General features: G+C 44.5%; 1 protein-coding gene across 1 annotated transcript; it reads right to left on the bottom strand.

Moving 5' to 3' along the window:
* Window positions 1-3300: 3300 nt before the first annotated feature.
* LOC149359737 (uncharacterized) lies at window positions 3301-18637 on the bottom strand. The gene is made up of 7 exons (XM_089571866.1): window positions 18247-18637; window positions 14494-14544; window positions 13759-13839; window positions 8219-8317; window positions 5831-5901; window positions 3904-4083; window positions 3301-3462 (listed from the first exon to the last, which is right to left on the bottom strand). Exons 1-7 carry the CDS (start codon window positions 18401-18403, stop codon window positions 3319-3321), a joined length of 783 nt encoding a protein of 260 aa, XP_089427992.1. The 5' UTR covers window positions 18404-18637; the 3' UTR covers window positions 3301-3318.
* Window positions 18638-22119: the final 3482 nt, after the last annotated feature.

Below are 22119 nucleotides of genomic sequence, written 5' to 3'. Positions count from 1 at the left end.
CGCCAAAACTTTCTTTACTTCCGGATGGTGTGCTAGCGTGACTTGTATAAAATTTGCCTACTCTCGGTATATAGCTTGTAATTCACTTTATTCCAGTTTCGGTTTCAGCAGTATAAAGACTTGTGGCATCACAAGCGAGTGCTGGGTCATGCAAGGTCTGTTCACTTGCTAAAATTCAGGCTCAAGTTTCATATGGAAATGAAAATGCTCGCTATTTCTGTTGCCGTGCGAAATCCTTTTCCATTCGTTAACTGCTTTTTCTGCATGGCTCACATTTACCCCTACTCGCTTGTGAAGTCGCAGCCGTTGGAGAAAACAAATTGATTCGGAAATATTTGAGTTGTGGCAAATTTTTCATGGTGATCGATGTATGAATCATCAGCCTGACTACAGTTGAGCCCAGATATTTCTAGTTACTGGCTGTATTTTACATAGATTATGAGACAAAGTGCTAGCACTGAGCTCCTTCCTTTTGTTTATATGCTCAGAAGCACTCTAGACCCCTTGAAAATTCTCTCTAAAAGTATAGGAAAGTAGTCCGGTACATTGAACTACAATGTCGGTGGTTTGATATAACTGCACCTCTCCCCTGCTACTGTCGCTGCTCCTAATGATGCTCTTCGATACCTTTTCACAAGAGACTGGTCAGCTGTGCTGCCTTGGGTGCTTGCTAGCAGTGTTAACGCTGTGAAATCTTTGATGAAGTGAATTTGGGCTGTGCCTGAGGGTGGCCTTTGATATCTTGCACTCCTTTTCCTCTCGACATCCCTGGCTCAGTGGCAGTCCTCGCCTGGCTTGCTTTGCTGCCAAAGGCATTGCATGAAACTACCTTGATTTTAATGAACGATTATACTGTTTATAGCATACTGGTAACAGGATTAGACGTCTCGTGATGAGCAGTGGCTAGTTGCAAAGCATTGTCAGCTGCAGCTTCGATGATATGAAGCAAGTTCAATGCTGTGGTGCGTTGCTAGGAGGCATGTTGCTGGAAGAAGCATTCCTAATGGGTGCAATATATTGCATGTAGGCTACAAACCCTACTTCCATTTTTTTTTATATATGGAACTATCTTTTGATCCCCTTCAAGTTTGATATATCTGGGTTCGACTGTGCGCTCACTGCAGCCCATCTCTCCAATTCCGGAGAAAAAAAATAAGAAACCTGAGAACTTTCGTGGGGTTGGCCCCTTGCCACCCATGTGCTTTGTGTTCTTGAGTGTACCTCAGCCTTGGTAGCCTGAAAGGTACTGGAGCACAAGTGTTTACCTAGGGGCAGGTTAATTACACAGTATTTCTCCAACTTTGTGTGGGGGAAGGGCAGTGTAGCTTTCTTGTCGAAAATTTGGCGCTTACCAAATCGGGCGTTTGCAGGGTTCTGCGTTAGGGAGAGCCAAGTTTGACTGCAGCGCCCCTCCCACCGTCCGAGGCTGCTCGGTCAAAACTCAGCGCAAAGATGAGGAATGGTCATGAACCATTTGTTTCAGTGTGATGGAGTTGCAAAATACTGAGCAATAGTTTTTACATCTGCAGAGAAAAGCAGTCCCTGCACCTGAGGAATCTTATAAAGCACTTCCGAAGTAATTTCATTCTCTGTAAACCATAGAATATATATAACCCATCTGTATTTTGTTAATAAAGTTATTAGAAAGCAACATTATGGGTCCTTGGCTGCCAGTATAGTAAAAAAACTAAAAACAACTTTAAACAATGACTGGACAGGTCCGACAGAGCAAAGGTATGGGGGAAGACTTGGCACCCCCCTTAGATGATTGGGGTGTATCCCCTGCCCCCTCTGTGTGCATGCCTCTGCTTACTGATTGAGTTGGTGATCCACTCCTAATTTTTTTGTTGACATGTTAGATTCTCTGAACATACTATTTGAACATGGGTAGCGGTCACTGGTGTGCTAAGCATTTTGGAATGTGCAATAACAGGCAGCTCAGAGGCCAACTGAAGCATTCATTTCACATCTAGGAAACTGGCATAACATCACTTGGACTGCACATTAATGGCGGTACTGAATTGCAGCAGCCTCATGCTGCTGTTTTAGCCGTACAGTTGTCAAAACAATGCTAATGGCAGTCAAATTTTCTGTGGTAGGGCTAGGAGGATATGTACTTTGCTGCTCGATCTAATGAGGGATAAATTTTTTGAAGGCAAGAATGGTTCAAAAATAAAATTTGCCAGTTATCTGGACCCATCTCTTTGACGAAGGTATAAAGCTTTAAGCTTCCAATAGCTGCCCTAGGAGATTAGCTGTATACTGTGATCCAGCAAAATAGGACACTTTGCATTTGCAGAATTAAACTGCCAAACAAATTGAGAGCCCATTGCCCACAAAGCTTCGTTTCCGATATGTGTGTGTGTGGAGTGGTTGGCCACCAGTTTTCCAAAGTTCGTGAAACTATCTTCCTGCCTTCAGATGTGTGGTTGACTGCAGCCACAAGTCTAGGAGACCAGCTAATTTTACAAAAGCATTCAGACCCTAGGAGAAGGACCCTCAACATAAGGTCTCTTGTTACACTTCTACTGTTAAGTATTCTTCCTCTTACAACTTGTGCAAATCTCACTGTACCACAGCAAAGGTGTCGTGCCAGATTTCTACAGCTTCAGACAAGAGGTGCAATACTGCTGTCGCACGGTGTTCCTAGAGGCCTTTCCAGAAAAGGCAGCCTCTTTTTCACCAAAGGTTAAAGTCGAGGCTTAGCACCTGCTGATGTGCATAAGGTGGCTGAAGTGAGTGTTTTAAAGTTAACGTGGGTGTATTCTCTCCATTCGTTGAGCTTGGACAATTTTTATTCTTGCCCCCTTCAGGGGACTGCAACAGCTACCCTCATCAGCAGCAGCAGGTTTTGTGCACTGCCTTGGCCACCAGGGGCACTCTTATGTTGCTGCAACAATTTTACTGTCTTGAAATGTGGGCAGAAGATAACACGTCCAAAAAGCAGAACGAGACGAACTGCATATATTTCTTTTTGCTTTTACTTTTTTGTGTTGCATGGCACTGAGACTGCAGGTTCTCAAAGGCCGCACATTTGGGCCCCAAAGGTCTCCGATGGGCACCTTCACCTCCAAGGCCCTTAGTAGCAAACGTGCAACATTTGTGCCATGTAGCTGCAATTCTTGCGCCTTTTAACATAAGGACCTGATTCTCAAAGGCCTTTGTGCTGTCCCTGTAACTTGTATAAAATAACTTTGGTCCTTGTACAGTGACAGTGATGTGTCGAAGGCAAATTCGAATGCTGGCCGGTCCAGATGGTGCAATGTGGAACAGCCTCCAAATTAAGAACACACAACTTGGTTTGCTCGTGAGCACTGTTTATCGGTGTCGCACGCAGCTGCACGAACCGTGGCAATGTGAGGACCTGTGATCATAGCAACTATAACTTGACCGCTGGGAAGTATGGCTAGGTGACTGTGCACGCTTGGAGTAATCCCACGCTGTTGGAGAACACCTTGTGCACTGAAAAAGAAGAACGGACAGAAATGTTGATGTCTGCTGCTTGCAGTGTGGGGCCCTCCACTACAGTCTAATCAACCCTGCATCTTTAGCTAGCCCCTCAATGCAGAAGCTGTACAGCCACATCATAAAGAAAAAAAAAGTGGCTAAATTTGCCTTTATTCCACAGTTGACTGAGCTCTTTGGTGAGCTGATGGTCAGTACTAGTCCCATGGCACTGTAATCAATGGCCTTCACGTGACCTAAAGAGTTTTATTCCAAGCACTGCCTCAGAAAAACGATGCAATAGCAGGCAAGGGTTGAACATATACTGCTATTGCAACACAACAAAGCGGTAGCGTTTACATATATGCAAATTTGGAGGGCATTACAAAATGACTCCTTCCTTCACAAATGTTTACAATTAAAAAAGCTGGCCAAGCTCACTTCCGAGCAAACACTCACCTCATCACAAGACCTGGAATTTCTCGCATGATGATCGTCAGTGGGACTGCTGCTATGTCTACTGTGGTTGTGTGTTGACACGTTGAACCGAGGAGAGTTCACATTAACAATGAAGTTCCCATTGGTGATGTTGATGTTAATACTTGGCAGCACAAAGCATGTGGCTGTGGGCACTTTTCTCTGTGGAGGAAAAAGCGAAAGCTTAGTCAGTGTCACAATCAAGTCATTGGCAGCCAGGACTGCATCCTTATTAAGCAAGGCACTCGGCTTGCAGACTTCATCCTGAATTACCAATGCCCTGCACCCATTGCAGAAATAAGGAAGATACATATATGTGCTTCTCTTGCCCCCATCTATAAATGCCTGGCTTTTGGTGCCTTAGTGGAGTTGTATTCTGCAGCAAAGCCTATGCCTCTGGCAAGGCTGTGCGCTAAAAGCAAATGAAGGGCTTAATTGAACATCTCCAGGTTACTGCGTACACCACTGATTGATTACTTTTAAACACTGCCCCTAGCTTGTGTGAACTGAGAATAAAACCAAGGGTGCTATAAAAAGGTATCGCTGGGTCTAAAGGTCCTCATTAACAATTGAAAAAACTACTCGTATTCCTTCATATCAGTGCCCAACGTCTTTCAACCTGGTGGAAGTGTTTCCTAGGTACACCCAAGCATGTAAACTTGTTGGTAACATTTGCATACTTCGAACTACGAAGGACGATCACATAGGAGTGTGAACTGTTTCTAGCACATTGAGACAACTTCATGGATGCTTCAAGTGATTTGACACTCATCAATATGCTGGCAGCAATTTTCGGCTCCAGAGATTAGTCTGTGTATTTGTCTCGTCTTTTGTCGCAACATTTAGTGCCATGAGACATTCAGTGGTGTTTTGTGAGCATGTATAGTAGCCCGTTTTGGTATCACTACAATTAAAATGTGCAGCACACAGCTCGCATACCATGCCACAAATGCAACCACTACACCAGCAGAACTCCAATATATGACATCATCTGGCTGTCTGCGTATAGTCTTGGCAATTCATACTTTCCACAACACTATATTTGGTTCCATCCCTTAAAGGGCAACTCCGGAGGATTTTCCGGCATTTTAAGGTAAATACGCATTATATGTCTTGGACTGCCCCTTAGTTTTGAACAGTGTTTCGAAATAATTATAAAAAAAAAACTGACTATAAAACAGCGAAAAGAAGAAAACTGAAATGGCAGCCTAACAAATGACATTGCAGGTGCTTTCACAAAACCTCTCGTGAGTGCTGAATGGAACAACTGTAACTGATAGCTTTGACCATTATTGCCAAATGACCAGAAACAAGCCTAGATTTTTTTTTTTTAACTTCAGCAATTGCAAAACATATTGACAGATGTGCAACTTGTGACGTCGCACATGCAAGGTTGATATTAGAAATTGCCCTGGCTGAGGCCATGAAAAAGGAAAGTTCAAAGTTAATTTACACAGAAATAAAAAACTGGCACAAAAGATCATAAGTAGGGCACCTAGCAGGCCAGAGATATGAATCGTGGGCAAGACAATGAGTAATGCTGTTGGTCAGATGCTGGGCATAAGTTAACGCTGAAGAGTTGGCTAATGGGATGCCCTTTGAAAAGTGAATTGCTATGCCTCCACTACCAACACAGCAGCCCCTGCAATCGCAAAAAACCAAGGCTTCTAATGCTAGAGAAGTGTTTACTTTGCAGCCACTTATATGAAGGTTTACTTGCCACCAGCAGAATATGCATGGCAATCAACCTATTACAGTCGCACAAGAAGCTTTGCGGCATTGGGCATTCTGCTTTGTCCCTTCCCTTAACATTTTTTTAGTTCCTCAAGGAGGGAAAGAATGCCAAGACACACAATGCCTGTTTCCCAGTTTCCTGGCATATAGTGATTGCAATGGCAATAGTGAATACCTGACTGGATGTCTGGGAGTGAGACCAACTTCTGGCAGTCTCTGGTTCAGAACAGCAGGGCCTCCTGGCAACTGAACAAGAGCAGCAAGGAAGTTCTTTTATCGATCAACAAACTTTGTTTTAGTTATTGAGCTTGTACAGGCATCTACAAGTTCTCGATTTGACTGCACTTTCTGCATGATTTCAGGCAGTGCAGCACTCTCGCACTCAATTCGTCAGCGCAGTTGGCACTACCTGTGCTTCGGCACTTAATCTGAGTTCAAGCTGCACGAGTTTTGTGCACTAGCCTCCTGGCCTTTTCGTGTAGGTACTGTGGCCGTGTTTGTTTTAGAGACCAGTGTTGAGACATCAGCATACCCGCACTAGATGCAGCATCTGCACAGTGCCCTCGCCAAACAGCTGAAATGACGTTGCATGTGTCTTACATACGTATGTAAACGACTGGCTGGCAGGCGCACTGCATTATGGGTTCTCGCCTTTCTGTTTAGCCCTGCATGCTGCTTTGTACTATTTCTCGTTTGTGTGCAAATATTATATTACACGCAGGCGAAATGTTTTTCAATACGTGGGCGATCACAACATTTGTGGTGACTTGCTGCAACATCATCTGCACCTCCACTTACAGTAGCCACTGACTTTAGGGTTGCCAATCAGCCCACGCCTTTGCTTGCCAGTTAGTCTCCCATAGTCACTCTGCCACCACCGTATGTTGACAGTGAACGCGAGTCATGAGGATCAAATTAGTCCAAGTTGTCGGGCAACTCTTTTCTGCTGTAAATGGCGGACAACCACAGATACTTTTCGGATAGAATAACAACAGCCTGAACCACGCATACAAAGTGTCAAAGGTTGCCTCAAGAGACAGTCTGAATACCGTCTCAAACGCACATCGTTTAATACAACTAGCACACGCATATGTCAAACCACGCGACAAACACCAGCTCGCAACCGAAACAGATGAGCATTCCAGCACTTTTGCACTCTATTTGGACCCTGCACCAAGAGCACCTACTGTGCAGAGTCAGGCTACATTCATGCCGCAAGAACTGGCGCTGCAGGCCAAATCAAGCAGACCTACAGTGTGCAGGTGCTGGTGATGTTTCAACACCAGATGCACATTTGTTCAGACTCTCCCACACTTGGGCCACGTGGACTTGCTCCATGTTCTATAGAGTTTTGTCCCTTTCTTCATTCCCTTTATCCCCACTTCATTTCCCTTAAATCAGTGCTGCCTTAGTGATGCTGTGAGCAGTTTTTTTCTATTCAGCTACAGTGCAAGCAGTAGATTTTCCTTTTCTTTACGTGCATTAAACTGTTGCATTGGCTAGTGTGCTGTTGTGAACCTTGTAGGATGTTTAGCAGAGCCGATTCTTGACATTTCATTTTGGGCACCTTCTGTCCTTTCAACTATAGTTTAGTGTATGCATGGCACAGCAAGTTAATTATACACAGGTCTGAGTTACTGTTGATGTGGATGAAGATTCGATAGTTTAAACAATATTAATTCTATGCAAAATAGATATAGTATGTTCATACACATCTGCCATAGTCCGGTGAACAATTAAGGAAAGCCATCAATTAACTGCATCCAGGGACATGCGTGAGCACAGTTGAGGGGTGAATGTAACACAATATGTTCGGAGTTCCTGTGATGTAGGCAAATATTCTCTTTGGGGGGCTAGGGTAGGGATGGGGCATGTTTTTGACTCCTAGGAGTGAGGTGAAGGCAAGCTAAAGTGTCAGGTCAACAGCTATGGACTGGCCTTCAAACGTCAGCCTTTCTACCCTCTCATACGTTGCTACAGCATAAGAGTGAAACTTGCTCCAAAGAATTTATTTTTAAAGTTGTCCAAGACATGCGAGACATTCCTACAGTGCAAAGGCACTTTCACTTGTGACACTAATGCAGACACTGAAATGGAAGTGAGTGTTTGTATGCCAAAGTCTGATGCATGAGAAAATTATGTACTGTATCAGGGGTTACAAGAATGCAATGCAGCGAAGGAGTGAATTAAATGAAAATCAGCATCTTTTGTAAATGGCAAGCAGCACATGCCTTAAACATGTTCGTAAAGGTTTGTTTTGGTTTGGTAAAGGTTTGTTTTGGTTTGGTTTATGCTGTTTAACGTCCCAAAGCGACTCGGGCTATGAGAGCCATCGTAGCAGAGAGCTCTGGTAATTTGACCACCTGGGGTTCAGTACACAGACCTCTAACATTTCGCCTCTATCGAAATGCGACCACCGTGGCCGGGCTCAAACCCGCGTCTTTCGAATCAGCAGCCAAGTACCACAACCACTGAGCCACCGCAGCGGCCTCTTGTTATTAGTTTTAAACAACTGGCACAGCGAATGTCAAGAACCAACACCCAAGATATTGCAAGCAATTACCTTTGTTCTCCCTATGCCTTCCTGATGCATGTTCCGGGACTGAGTATCCATGGTATACACTCGTCTGCATATGACACCCACTGGATGTTTGGTGGCAACCTGCAATTACACATGTGAGAAATAGCAGGATTGTCAGAACCAGTGTTTCACTAACAGTGATGACCAAATTGTTCACTTAAAATTTAAATAGGCTTTGCATTTTGGAAATGATTATATTATTCAGTTTGGTCACATTCATTTACACCAAGCATGCACAGCAGCTTTATGGGAAGACCAGTACATCACAGATTACAAACAACTGTTTTCATAAATTCTATTTTTCACACTCGTGCAATGATTTCATCACATTTAGAGTAGAAGCAATAACAGCACCTCTATTTTGCATTGGTCAGTTAAATTATTTACATCAGGTCACTTTATAGTTACTTTGTAAAGAAAGCAATTTACACAACTTCAAGCACAACTTAGCAGTGCGCTCCCATTCGCCTTGCTTTCAGTAGCAGACGACGCGCGCGGGAGAGCGCGAGGAATGCCGGGTACTTGCACCGCCCGCAGCGCCCGAGCGCCCCCAGTTTGCTCCGCCCGTGTTCCAAACACAGATTCGGGGCGGATCGTGCGAACTGCTCCGGGTCTGCGTTTGAAATCGACTACTGCGCTGCGGTATGCGGTTACCCTTTTCATCCAGCTTGGAGAGGTCAGCAGCCGTCAACTACGCGCAAACTCGTCGAGCCAGAACCGAGCGGCGGGGCGTGCTTTGGATGCGCCGCGCCAGCCCACGAACTGAGAACGGAAGTAATGGCGATTTCCGTCAATCGATATGGAACAGCTTTTCCCGCTCCGCGGCCCGGGCCCGGAACCCCGGAGAATGCGTGTCGCTGATGGTTTCGCTGGTCGATCCGGATCGGATTGGCGTGTCCCGCTCCTCCTCCCTGAGAGACCCTCGCTCCACGGAGAAGCCTTCTTGACCCGTTGGACAGAATCGGATCTCGTCCTATGAGCCTTGCTTGCACTCCGATGGTGCGGTGCAGGATTTTTTGGAAGCTACAGACATCGTGAATTTTTCTGCGCGCGCTATGGAGTTGTCTGCCGAGGCGTTAGCATTCGCTCTGGACGACGACAGTTCGTCGGACAGCAGTACGAGTTCGGACAGCAGCAGTAGTGACGAAGAAAGAAAGGAACTGTACGAGCTGTTCTTCCGCACGGCCTTTCTTCAACCCACACGCAAGCGCCCGAGGATCGAAGGGTACATTGACGATGTCGTGCGCATGTTATCCGACGAACAGGTATGTGTACTACGCGTGCGTGACGTATAAAACATGCAGCGCTTCAGTTCGCCTTGCGTTACTTTTTTTTTGTTTACTTGTTTCCATGTACGCGCAGTTCCGCCGGAAGTTTCGCGTCTCGAGGAGTCTGGTAGCAGACCTCTGCAATGGGTTCGAAACGTCCCCCATGTATCCCCGTGGCGACAATGGGGGGTTGCCTGCAAAGTCACCCGAGGAGCATGTGCTGGCGTTCCTCTGGTGAGCTGGTTTAATGTTTGGCTTCGCGCCTTGTGCACAATGTGACAGTCACCGCATGGTAGCATTCAGTGACACATTATTTATCTGTAAATATTTTAACACCATTTCACCAACAATAAACACGCCTAATGTTATCCATGGTTAATTTCTCAACCATTTCTCAACACTTCTATTTTTTCAGGTATGCAGGGAACAAAGCCTGCATAAGAGACGTTGCCATACGTTTTGGGTTGGCACAGGCTACCACTTTCAGGGTTATAGAGCGTATGATGAGCTACCTTGTGAAGATGGCTAAAACAGTGATCACATTCCCAGATGACCTTAAACAACTGTCAACAGAGCTCGAGCAAGTAAGACAACTGCACCATGGAGTGTCGTCTGGAATGCTTTATTTGTGTGCACAATCTGTCACACATTTGCATGAGAAGATTGGCTACTCTGGAACTGCACTTTGCAATGTCTAGCTCTTGAAAGAAAAAAATATAACGACGAAAGCACACTGTACAGTTAAAGAAATGCATTTAACACGCAAACTAAAATGCAAGTTTCCCTTCAGCAGGCTGTCATCAGCTGCAAATGAAATGACTGTGTACTATCATGCTCATCAGTAAGACTTTCAACACATCTAGAGTGAACCTGCTGATGATTTTGCTTCATGGTAAAATGCAGCCTTACACAGAGTACCGAAGATGCATAAATGAGTCTGTATAGTTATTTGCATCAATAGGTAAGTGCACAAATTTCCAGCAACACTGGTTGGCTTCAAGAACTGACCTCTGGCCACAGTTTACGTTTTGCAGCTCATAATGAGCTTGATACAAAGGAAAGCTGTACAGCTTTCCTTTGCTGCTTCTGTGCTGTCGTTAGGTGGGTGCTAATTACTTTCTTGCAGAAGCGAACTATATTGTGGGAGTCCCTAATATATTCAGCTAGGACATAGCAAAATAAATGCCATTTTATGCCTAGAATGAAAGAAAATATACATGAGCCAATGAGCGCTCCCTTCTGCATGAAAAAAAGTATCAAACTGAAAAGAGTGGGAAGAGACGAGAGACGCAGGCAGTAGGGCCAAGAAGCAGGGAGGAAGCCTCGAGGAAGCACGGGAGAAAAAGCAGGTACTGTGCATGTAGAAAAAGGCCCACAGTATGGGAAAGAGACTCAAAGTAAAATTTGTTGCGGGGCTAGTTCTTCTTCGGTAGCAACTTAGGCAGATGGGACGCCAGACATCGTCCAGTCTGCATCTCTGGTGTTTGTTCTCTGTTGCACCAACTTGTTACCGAAGAATGTACTGTACACGTGAACACACAACTGATTAATTATGTTCAGAATTGCACAAATAAGCTAGCAACTACTGTACCTTACTGTGCAGTTTTACAGGTAACAACAAAAGCTGCACAAAACAAGTGAACAAAATAAAATTGGCTTCAAAAACCTGTGCTTCAAATTACGAACTGCGCTTCTGCAATGTGCAAGAATTAGAGAGACTAGCTTTAGTTCATACCACACAAGCTCAGATCAAACAGCGAGCTTTCATTAGAGGGTACTATGCAATCTCTAAAATGTGCGCGGACATTTGTATGAGACTTTGAATCTGATCCTACTGAGGAAAATGCAGGAAATGCAGGTACACTCCACCGAAAGTTTTCGTTTTAAATGCAGGTGTCTGGTGTGCCTGGAGCAGTCGGATGCATCGATGAATGTTATGTCAGCACTCACTGCCCACCTCACAAGGTCCCACTGACAAATAAGAACAGACACTATTTCCCATCGGTGGCTGTGCAAGCTGTCTGTGACCACAAAAAAAAATTCCTTGATGTCGCAGTTGGAAACCCAAGCACAATCCATGACTCACGAATCTTCCACAGGACGGGGTTGGCACGGAAGCTCCCTCGGATCTGTTCCCAGGGGGACTTCCATGTTCTTGGAGACTCCACCTACCCACTCGGAAAGTTTCTGCTGACACCTTTTCGCAACAATGTAATGTTGACTCCAAGCCAGATCGCATTCAACACTAAGGTTTGTGCAGCAAGAGTGGGAACTGAGGAGGCTTTTGTTGACCTGAAGGCGAGATTCCGCCAACTGCACCAAGTAGACTTCTTCATTGCTGACAAAGTGAGAAAGTTCATCTTGGCATGCTGTGTGCTGCATAACCTGTGTATCAACTCTGGAGACACCACTGTGCCACCTATACCCAATGATGAAGCGACCAACCCTGAGTGGCACAACCTGCCAGTTGACCAAAGTGAACATTCTGGTCCTTTGATGGCCTGGGAAACCACATTCTGCTGTCAAGGAGAGCAGAAGCGAGAGAGGGTCATGCAAGCCATGAACCTATAATGGGCGTTTACTCACACTCTTGCTCATCGCTTAAGCCAAACACTTTACGAAGAAGATCCATTTTCTCCCTGTGCATTTCCTCTCTCCTTTGCAATTTAAGTGCCCATCTTTTCTCTCTTTCTGCATCCCTTTTGGCTTGCCTTTTTGCCTTGCGCTCTTCTATTTCTTCGAGTTTCTCGAAAAAGAAACGCATGTCCTTCAGCCTTGCTGTACTTTGTCTGTACTTTCGTTTTTCGGTGCAAAACTTCTCTTGTTCAGAATCTGGAGCCTTCTCTCGCACGGGACTTGCAGCATCTGTTCTCTCTGGCAGTTCTGATCCTGAGGAGTCGGCACAAGGTTTTCTGGAGACCGTGCCAGCTGCAACGCTTACAATCTCAAGGCTGTTTTCCGGCCATTTGACCTTTTCAGACTCTTCTTCGGAGGGAACAAGTCGTGAAAAGTAACCAGGCTTGCCATTTTCTCGCACAGCTGGCCTTTTTCTTTTACGTACGGTCTTGTACCGTGAACAGCACTGTTCACCTGTTCTTGTCACTCCAAGCTTTTCTTGCAGGTCACTAGCAATTTTCTCAAACATTCTTTTCTTGTTTCGAAATTTTTTAAGTGGTCCAATTTGCGAAAAGTAGGTGGCATACAAATCAAGCAGCAGCTCTGTCTCCCTTCCCGACCATTCACATCCAGGAGCTGAAAAATTTGGAACATCTCTCCTGTAATATGCACGACGAAAACTTCAAAAGCGTGCATTACTACAAAACATGACACCCAATGAAGTCTCTGAAGCACTCGACCAGTGCAGTTCATGCTGCTCTTACTCGCTCAAATAATGTTTACAGTACCAAGCTCTGAACTCTGAAAAGCAGTCCTGTTCTCAACTAAAAAGAAGCATATAGGTACATACATCACTCTCGAGCTTGGTTCAAGAAACCACTCATCTTGTTCCAGGGGTCAAGTGCGCATGTGTTGTGTTCCATGAAAACATGCTTTGGAACGTGCACACTCTTCAAGTTTGCTCAAATCTTTCTTTTCTTGTATTGTTGGAATGCTATAATGGGTATGCTTAACTTTACCGCAAAATACGAAAGTCATAATTTACAATTCTCTTTTATTCTGTTCCGAGGTATTGGTTTTTGGTATGGGACACAACCACAGACACAAGTTTGTCTCACAAAGTTAGGCTACAAAAGAATGCAGTTCATACAATCACAAATGTTCCCCATGACTAAATTTCAATAATCTGAAACTACTGTCTGTCCCTGGTTTATATAAATCTGTCATTTCTCAGTACCAAGCACGTCCCAAGAAAGATGACCCCTATTTATTAAGTGACCTAGCAAGCATAACATCGTGGACTAATCCATAGAACACGACTTCTGGAAGGCGCCATTTATGCATACTAATTACGGTCATCAGATGATAGACATACTCTGCCGAATGTTATGAATTCGTGAAGTTGAGTTTAGCATCGTTTGCGAAAGAAAACAATTTACTTTTGGCCATTTTATTTTCCATTTTAAATGCAATCCGTATGTCTTATGTGAATATATTTACGTGTTGACAGTATTCTTGTTTTATACTTCAATGTATTAGATCCTTTATGTTGGCAAAATTTTGGTGCCAGGTAAACGGAGTCCTGGCCCTGTCAAACCTCCAAGGCCAACTTTGATTCAAGACGCAGTGTACACATACCACGTCCTCCTTGGGTACCACTTGTGCTTTCACTTCTGACCAAAGCATGCGAGGGCTCAGGTTGCACTCCCGACGTACCAGCTGTAAAATATAGGAGCTTTCTTTATTGCTGGCGTGACATTGATGGATGGAGCGCACAGATCCCAACAGGCAAAACTGCAACATATCTGAGATTTTAATTTCAGCCTGTTTATGTGCAGGCTGAGAGCCCCACAAAATGTATTTACAGTGGGCACGCCCACTCCATAGCTAGATTAAAACTGTGCTAAAGTGAAATGTGCTGTGCTACATTTTTATTAAGGCTGCGATTTGGGCAAGTTCGTACTGATTCATCGTTAAACAGCATGAGAAGACAAGACAGATGAAAGAAAGAACATGTAACACAAGCGCTTGTGTTGAGTGTTCTTTTGTCTGTCCCGTCTTCCCGCACTGTGTAACAATGAATGCACATTTTTAGTGCTCTGAAGCTGCTCTGACATAACTACACACATTTCTCTGGTGGTCAATGACAACATACATCTTCACGATTTGTTTTCCTGGATATTTTCTTTCCATTGTCGTTTACTTCTAGTACTGTATCATATGAAACAAACTGCAAATCTCTTGCTGTGAGAATACTTTAATTTACTGCAATGTAAATGAATCACTTGATAAGTATCACCACTGGGTTATCATTTCATGCATCTGGGGGCCCTATCCAGTTTCCTACAGCAGAAACAGCTCAAGTGCACCTACACATTTCCCACAAAGAGTCTTCATGGCCTCCAGCTCCTTCTGCTACTGCTTCTGCAACAAAGTGTACAGAGGCAAAGGTGATGAATTGTACATCCGAAGTAAGTCTCTCTTTGTCAATAAAGCTCTTCACTCCCTGTGAGATTCTTTGCCTCTTCATTCCAGCATGCATGCCTTTTTTTTTGTCACCAATGAGTCGCACTTCAAGCATCCTTGTAGGCTGCCACAAAAATTCAGAATGAAGTCTCTCAACCTCGACAATGCTAGTAGCGTACAAACCAACCGATTGATTGCCTGCAAAGCTTCCACAGCAAGTGACGACTACCGGTGGCAGGTATTGACAGTCGCAATGCTAAATGCGCATCATAAAATGGTTCTGTGGACTAAACCGCTCACTTATTCGCGCTGAAATTTGACGCAGAGATGGCGTACTTTTTGTTTCAGTATCATACTTGGATGATGTACTTGCCTGATTCAATGGGAATTAATTGGAAATCATCGTCATCTGCAGCATTGCAACACAAAGCAAGCAGCCTTCCCACAGGTGATACCGGTCGCGTTATCTGGTGCCTATCCGAGAAACAATTGTCTTACGATAAATGCTGCAATGAGTGGGGGAGGATAGATAAGCAGCTCATTTGATTGCTTTATCGACTGCTTTTGCTCAATATTGCTTAGACAATTGAGGAAGCATTGTCAAATGAGCCGCTTGCTCATTTCCACCAGTCATCGCAGGATAGGAACCAGATAATGCCACCGATATCACCTATGGGAAGGCTGCTTGCTTCGGGTCGCAATGCTGCAGATGACGATGATTTCTAATTAATTCTGACTGAATCAGGCAAGTACATCATCCAACTATGGTACTGAAACAAAAAGTATGTCATACGCCATATCTGCGTCAAATTTCGGTGCGAATAAGTAAGCGGTTCAACCGAGAGAAGCGCTTCACGGTGTGCGTTTAGCGTTGCAACAATCAGCAGCCTGTAGACCCACGTGGGTATTGTGCTAGAATTGGGATGCTAGAATTATTTTCTACGGTGAAAACAGATGCAAAAAACGAGTTGAATGCTTTAGGACAGTTATCATCGGAGTATGGGGTGTTGTTAACGCCATGTATTGAAATTTCATTACTGACGCTATTCTGACGTATTGTTTTCCAGAACTTGCTTGGACTATTCTTTAGTAGCACGGGAAGGTCTTTTGAAAAATATTTATTTTTTGCGTCACGAAGGTCCGAACAATACAGTTTTAGGAAGTTTTTGTATTTACCCCACGCGCATGACGTACATTCGTGGTTTGCGTTTTTGTACAATCTTTTTTTTTTTATTTCGCATGCATTGATGCTTTCTCGTAAACCAAGGGTTAGATTTATCATTCGATAGCGTGACAAGTGGGACGTGTTTGGCAACAAGTTCTGGGAGCTTGCCTGTAAAAAAAAAAGCTATCTTCGACCGACCTGTCTTAAAGAGAGGGCAACAGGATATTATCAGAAAACACTTGAAGTTCGTCATTTATTCTATTATAATCTCCTCTGTTATAGTCACGAACCTTTGTCCTCGCGATGCCAGTGAACAGAAGTGGAATGTTAATTGTCAGTTGAAGCAAATTGTGGTCGCTCAATCCTTCTAAGTAATTTATATCACGCACTGTGTCGGGGGCTGTTGTAAAGACAAGGCCTAAAATATTGGGACCACAGATGGGTTGGGTAACTAGTTGAAATAGGTTGAAATCTAAAGTCAAATTTATGAAGCTTGATGAAGCAGTACAAGGGGATGAGAGCTTTGACCAGTCGATCTGTAGAAAATTAAAGTCTCCGAGTAAATAAGTTACATCGGCCTGGAACAGCTCAAATGCCCGCGTAAGGCTTACACGTAGTTTATCTGAAAAGGAGGGATTGGAGTTCGATGCAAGGTAACAGTTGCCTATCAAACGTCCAAATGATCTCAAGATCGCAATCAGTATTGATAGCAAATGATGTGAGCGATTTTTTTATGCGGAAGAGTACGCCCCTGCCTCGCTTATGAATGCTATCACACCTGTATATATTATATGATTATATGATATTATATGAATGTAGTAAACATTCTCCGTAGTTTTTTTTGATAGTCAATCACGACTGGGTCACCCTGTGCTGGATTTGGTTTCAAATGCACATTTCAAATTTCCCATGCATTTTCCTCCTGCTCCAGGCAAAGTTTGCATTTTAGAAATGACACCAACGGTGCTTTCTTGTAATAATCTATGACTGAAACTTTTCCCATATTTCTAGAGTTAAAAATCGAAATATTTAACCTTAGCTGATCTGCCAGTTAATTGCTGAATAAAGTGCTACAGACAGAGTGGGTACCAGCAATCAAGCTTTTTGGCGAAATGTGCCACCCTATTTACATTAGGTAAATTTGTGACAAACCCTGTATATTTGTAAACTGCTAACATGTTTCAAAGGAAACAGCCATCGATTAGCTTTTGAAAGATTTTAGCTACTCTTTTGAGGACGTAACTGAATTCAGAAATCAAATGTATTCTAAAATAAGGTGGAATAAGTTATCTTTCTATAACGATTCACAAGGCAACTTTTTGTGCATTTCTTAAGCTAAACTATCTAGTACAGCGTAACATCGCCAACATAGTCGACAGCCCTGCAGGCGAGCGTTACAAATTACACATAACGCAGCATGTTTCAGCACTGCACGGTAGTGCAGTCGACGGTAGTGCAAATTAATTCCGTGGACAGGGAAAACGAAACTACCCAGAGGCAAGAGCCTGACCTTCGCGTAGTGGTTCTTATTAGGGCAGTTAATTTTGTGACTGGGAAACAAACTACCCAGAAAAAATAAGGGCTTGGCCTACGCGTCTGAGCTCATCAGATAATCTAAGCTGCGAAACTCCCCTTATCAACGATAACGCAACATTCGGCGCTGCCGGGGGTCAGCCGATTGTCATATATGTGGCATTCAGGGATTATCAGTACACCACCAGGCAAAGCATGCAGAAAACTCATACTTAGCAGCTTTTCCTTTGGATACATGGGCCACCGGGTTAAGATCATTGGTGTCATTTCGCTCGGTACGATAAAGTCCTGATCACTGGTCTAGTGGAGATCAGTGGTCCTGATCGATCATTCAAACACTGTTTATACATGTAGTGTCTTCGACTGTATACATGCAGGGCTTTTGGTCCGTTAGTTTGACGGGTTTGATTCCCGCCGCGGCGGCTGCTGCATTTGAATCATTTAAAATAACTGCATGATTTGTGCACTTCCAAAGGAATGGGAACAAACGTACAAAACGAGATATCGAGCTGGAGGAATCGCAGTGCAGTTACCATAAGCATAGGCACTGAAGTGAGCATGCGGCATTCACAGCTGCTGATTGCCCCAATAAAGTGCCATGGGGTGCATACAGTGATTGAGAAGCTTTAGCTCTGGTGCGTAGACAGCCTACAACGCTGCTCGTGCATACTCCGGTATTCATCATTTGGCAATCAGACAGCTGCGCAGAGCACAGCCGAGTAATGCCGCTAATCGAACAGGGCCAAAGACAACAACAACAACAAAAAAAAAAGGTGTGAAAAGGGGACTGCAGCAGGTATGCATAAAACATGCGCCGGCCGGGAGCCGCGTACCGATTATACATATTCTTTGCGCTTCTCGAAAACGTCCAAGACCAAGCTTATGGGCCCAAGGACCCCCAACACGACAGCGTCGGCAGCTAAAACCAAAACAAACCTGATATATTTGCTCAAGACACATACCCAGTTCGCGTTCGGTCGATTCGGTGTCCGAAGGAGGTTCCTGCTTCACGTATTCCACCAGAACCAACGAATCGGGCACTGAAGTAACGCTTGAATGCATGCCGAGGCTTGCTTCGCTGCTGCTGCTACAGGCGCTGAAACTGTGCGCTACGTTCATTTGTCTGCGCTTCCTCGGCGTGGACGAAGTTTCGAGTTCGAGCACTACGCTCCGACCTCCCAGCACCAGACTCGCTATCAGCTGGTCTGAGTGAGCCAGCCCAGCAACGCGTTTTAAACGCGTATGATGACGATGATGATGTAGGCGTACCTGGCTACAGTACACTGTAACCTGGCTGCATGCTTGGCAGGCTGCCAAGAGGCGATTGTCCAACTGACCTTGGATTGTCGCGGTATCCGAGGGGATTCCCCGGCTACGCGCAACTTGTCTGTTCATGCAGAACAGGACGCAAATAAGATTTTTCTTTTTTAATGCACTGCTAAATTTGGACTAAAATGTTCGGCCCACTCATTTTTTCAGCGTTATTTTTATAATCGCCACTATAAGCCACCTAACTCCATTTTCTGAAGTGAGCGTACCAAATTTTTTTTTTTTTTCGGGGGGGGGGGGGGGGGGGTTGTTCAGTATGGTTGTTCAAGTAATGCTGCTCGAATATTCAGGTAGTCCAAACTTTAAGCCAGAATACCGAATGATCAACTACCGTTACATAGAAATGCATTGTAGGGCCCTTTTCATGAAAGCTGGACTTCAATTTGTGATTTTCGTAAAACACAGGCATAGGAAAGATGTACGCTTACACTGTTTCGAAATGTTATGCACTTCTTCGCTTTTGGACAATAGTTGCTAAGGAAGAAATAGAGCCACGCATATATGATGTGCAGGCTTCTGAACATTGCAAGAATGAGAAATTCAAATTTCGCACCGAGACACATTAGAAGGTGTGAGCACATGGGTTAGATTTTGATGCACTGTTGGTCTCAAATGATGACACCGAAGCTCAAAAAAAAAGATCCGGAAACAAATTTCCACCTCATGGACGACTGTGGCTAAAAGCCATCGTAAATGCCAATCTGTACGCTTCTCAAGCAACACCAGCACAAAAATGAATGAAACCCTCCAATCTTCTCTAAACTGAGTGCACAAACAGCATTCCACAATACCTACATTACATACATACTTCCTGCTTTCACGAAGCACATAATGATGTTTACACTCAATGGTTGACGACATAAAGAGTGTGTCAGTAGCTGTGCAATACACTTTGCAATAACATTCACCATCTAGCTGGCACGTAGTGGGTTTCGTGGGCCAAACTGCATGTGCCTAGACTTTGCAGCGACAAAATTCCCTTGCCAACACTTCTGTAGTCATCAGGCTTGCCGACAGCTCATCTTCGCAACTTCCTGAAAGTTCCAGCAGACTTAAGCTGCTATGCTGGCCAGTACAACTGTATAAAAACACGAATAATAAGAGATGATAACAGCTCAGGCATGTAGGCCATGGCATATCAGTTTCCCCGGTCACAGGATTAATTTGCCTGATAAGAGCTGTTGCAAGCGAAGGTCAGGCTCTTGCCTCTAGGGTTTGTTTTCCCTGTTCATGGAATTAATTTGCAAGTCAATTGCTCTTTGTGTACTGCTGAATCATGCTATGCTATGTGTAATGAAAGCCTGCATGGCTGTCAACTATGTTGCAGACGTCACGCAGTACCAGACGTTTAGCTTAAGAAATACGCAAACAGCTGGTGAACAGTAAGAGATTCCACTTTATTTTAGAATCCATTTGTTTTCTGAATTGGGCAACTGGGAAGAAGCTGGAGAAGGAGCAATCTGATCTCATGAAGAAACAGCACTCACTATGCCTTCATATTCTTCACGTCAAGCGAAGAAATAAAACCAGCTCTGGAGCTCGATGGGAAAGTTGTTACTGACAAATTTTTAATGGCGCAAGGCCAGCTTTGGCGAAAGAGCAACATGGCACAAGGTGTCTTTGTCTGCACAAGATTGTGCCAAGAATTTAAACCCAGAGAAGCCGAGCACCAGGCTGGGGTTCAACTTGTACCTATTGGAAACTGGTGGGTACCCAGCGGTATTGCTGATGGGAAAGTGCAGCAGTCTCCCTTTTTACTGCAGTGACTTCATCATTAGATAATGCTGATGAAAAAGTGGAGGAAGCGTAGGCTATTCTCTCGGCATGCACAGCAGCAGTGGCCAGTGTGTGATTTGGAACTCCCCAATGAGGTGTTCAGCTCTCCTGCACCAGACAGATGTGCCCGGGCAAAGGTCAAGTGGGGACACAAGGAAGTTTGTAGAGGTGGGGTGGTTGTGGCAAGCAAAGGACTGAGATGGTTGACGCACATCAGGGAAGTCCTTAGCCCTGCAGTGGATGTACCATTGCAGACGATGCCTTCACTGAGGAACTTTATTATACAATGTAACTGTTTCTGAACATAAACCATGAGCAGTACTCAAAAATTGACGTGACAGTGCAGTGGGTTCATTCCTATATATGTGCAGAAGGTCGTTCTTGACTTTATATTCATAGATTCTTGGGAGTCCTCATTCCCCTCCTGGTGCAGTGGTGCAGATGTTAAGAGATGCGCCACTGCGCTGCGATGGAACATGCTTCTTGCAGTGTGCCTTGTGCTACACAAGTTGCTATTCCCAAGCAACTGATCATTAACTGCCACCTGCTACGGTGGGCAGGTTCTAATGACACCGCAAGGCCGACTTAGGTGACTCACCTGCCCCCTAGGTTGCTCTCTGGGGACCACCTGCCAGAGCCATGGTCGCGATTTTTCATTCACAACGTCAACACCAAGTCTTCTGGGGAACAGCGCCTTTAAAGCTTTCCCGTTAAAAAGCAAAAGGCAGCCGCTTCTGCGTTAAGTCAAGCTCGCAGTAATAATATTTTCCCAACAGTGTAGCTGAACATTCACAATGTGCAAGTCAGGTGAAGGAATCCAAGCACCCAAGCCGACATGGGAGCTTTCCTCTCTTATAGTACAGTCAATTCTTCCAAGACCACACCTTTCCCTTTCTCCACCTATCTAGCAGAGATGTGCATTTACTAACAACGCTATAAAATTTTTTGTTAAATGTATTTTCAAAAATCCTGTCAGAACACAGGAGCATTCCACAGAACACCAAAACTTGCAGGGAGAAACGAGCAATTATCTGCACCAGCTACACACGTGTGCTTTGCAGCATGCCTGAGAAGCATGCAAAATTGCCATAGACTTGACTAGTACAACATACTAACAGTAGCATATCACAGCAGCTGTGCCCCTACTGAAATCCAAAAAAGGGACAGCAGCATTCAGAAAGGCGTTTCAACAAAAATATATAATTAGGTTTGGTTTGGTTTATGGGGTTTAATGTCCCAAAGCGACTAAGGCTATGAGAGACGCCGTAGTGGAGGGCTCCGGAAATTTCGACCACCTGGGGTTACTCAGTCATCCGTCACCACTACACAAACTTTTGGAGCTTGACCTGAAGTACTGCAGGTGTCTTGCACACAGTTAAAAAGAAAAAAAAGATCCCATAAGTTGCACAAGACACACCAGTACATTTGACAAGTGCTTCACAAACAGACGTTCTCTTCATAGAGAATGCGACAAAAAACAGCTTGCGCCTGGCAGCACAGACAATTCTCAAGCACTGGCCCGAATGCATTCCCACATACGCCTTTTCGCTGGCTTCATCGACCCGAGTGCTCTTGAGCTTGCGGCTTTGCACCAGACCTGCACTTTTTCGCCTTCACCTCTCAGGCGGTGTCATGTCGAGCAAGAATACACAGCGTACGTGACGCCTAATGGATGAGATGCAGAAATCGAAAATGTCCAGAATATGGCCACACTGAATGAGTTGGTGACA

Source organism: Amblyomma mixtum, chromosome 2 (genome assembly GCF_055824585.1).
Source record: "Amblyomma mixtum isolate Tamu chromosome 2, ASM5582458v1, whole genome shotgun sequence".
Classification (NCBI taxonomy): Eukaryota; Metazoa; Arthropoda; class Arachnida; order Ixodida; family Ixodidae; genus Amblyomma; species Amblyomma mixtum.
The sequence above is the reverse complement of the archived record's forward strand: the minus strand, read 5'-3'. Positions and strand labels throughout refer to the sequence as shown.

Bases quoted from the DNA above. Each gene is read 5' to 3' on its own strand.
- LOC149359737 (XM_089571866.1), bottom strand. From the start codon at position 18,403: ATGAACGTAGCGCACAGTTTCAGCGCCTGTAGCAGCAGCAGCGAAGCA. The intron at 14,545-18,246 runs GTATGTGTCTTG...ACTTTGTTGCAG, and splicing joins ATCGACCGAACGCGAACTGG to AAGCAGTAGCAGAAGGAGCT. The intron at 8,318-13,758 runs GTATGTGTACAC...GTGTAATTGCAG, and splicing joins TGGTACCCAAGGAGGACGTG to GTTGCCACCAAACATCCAGT.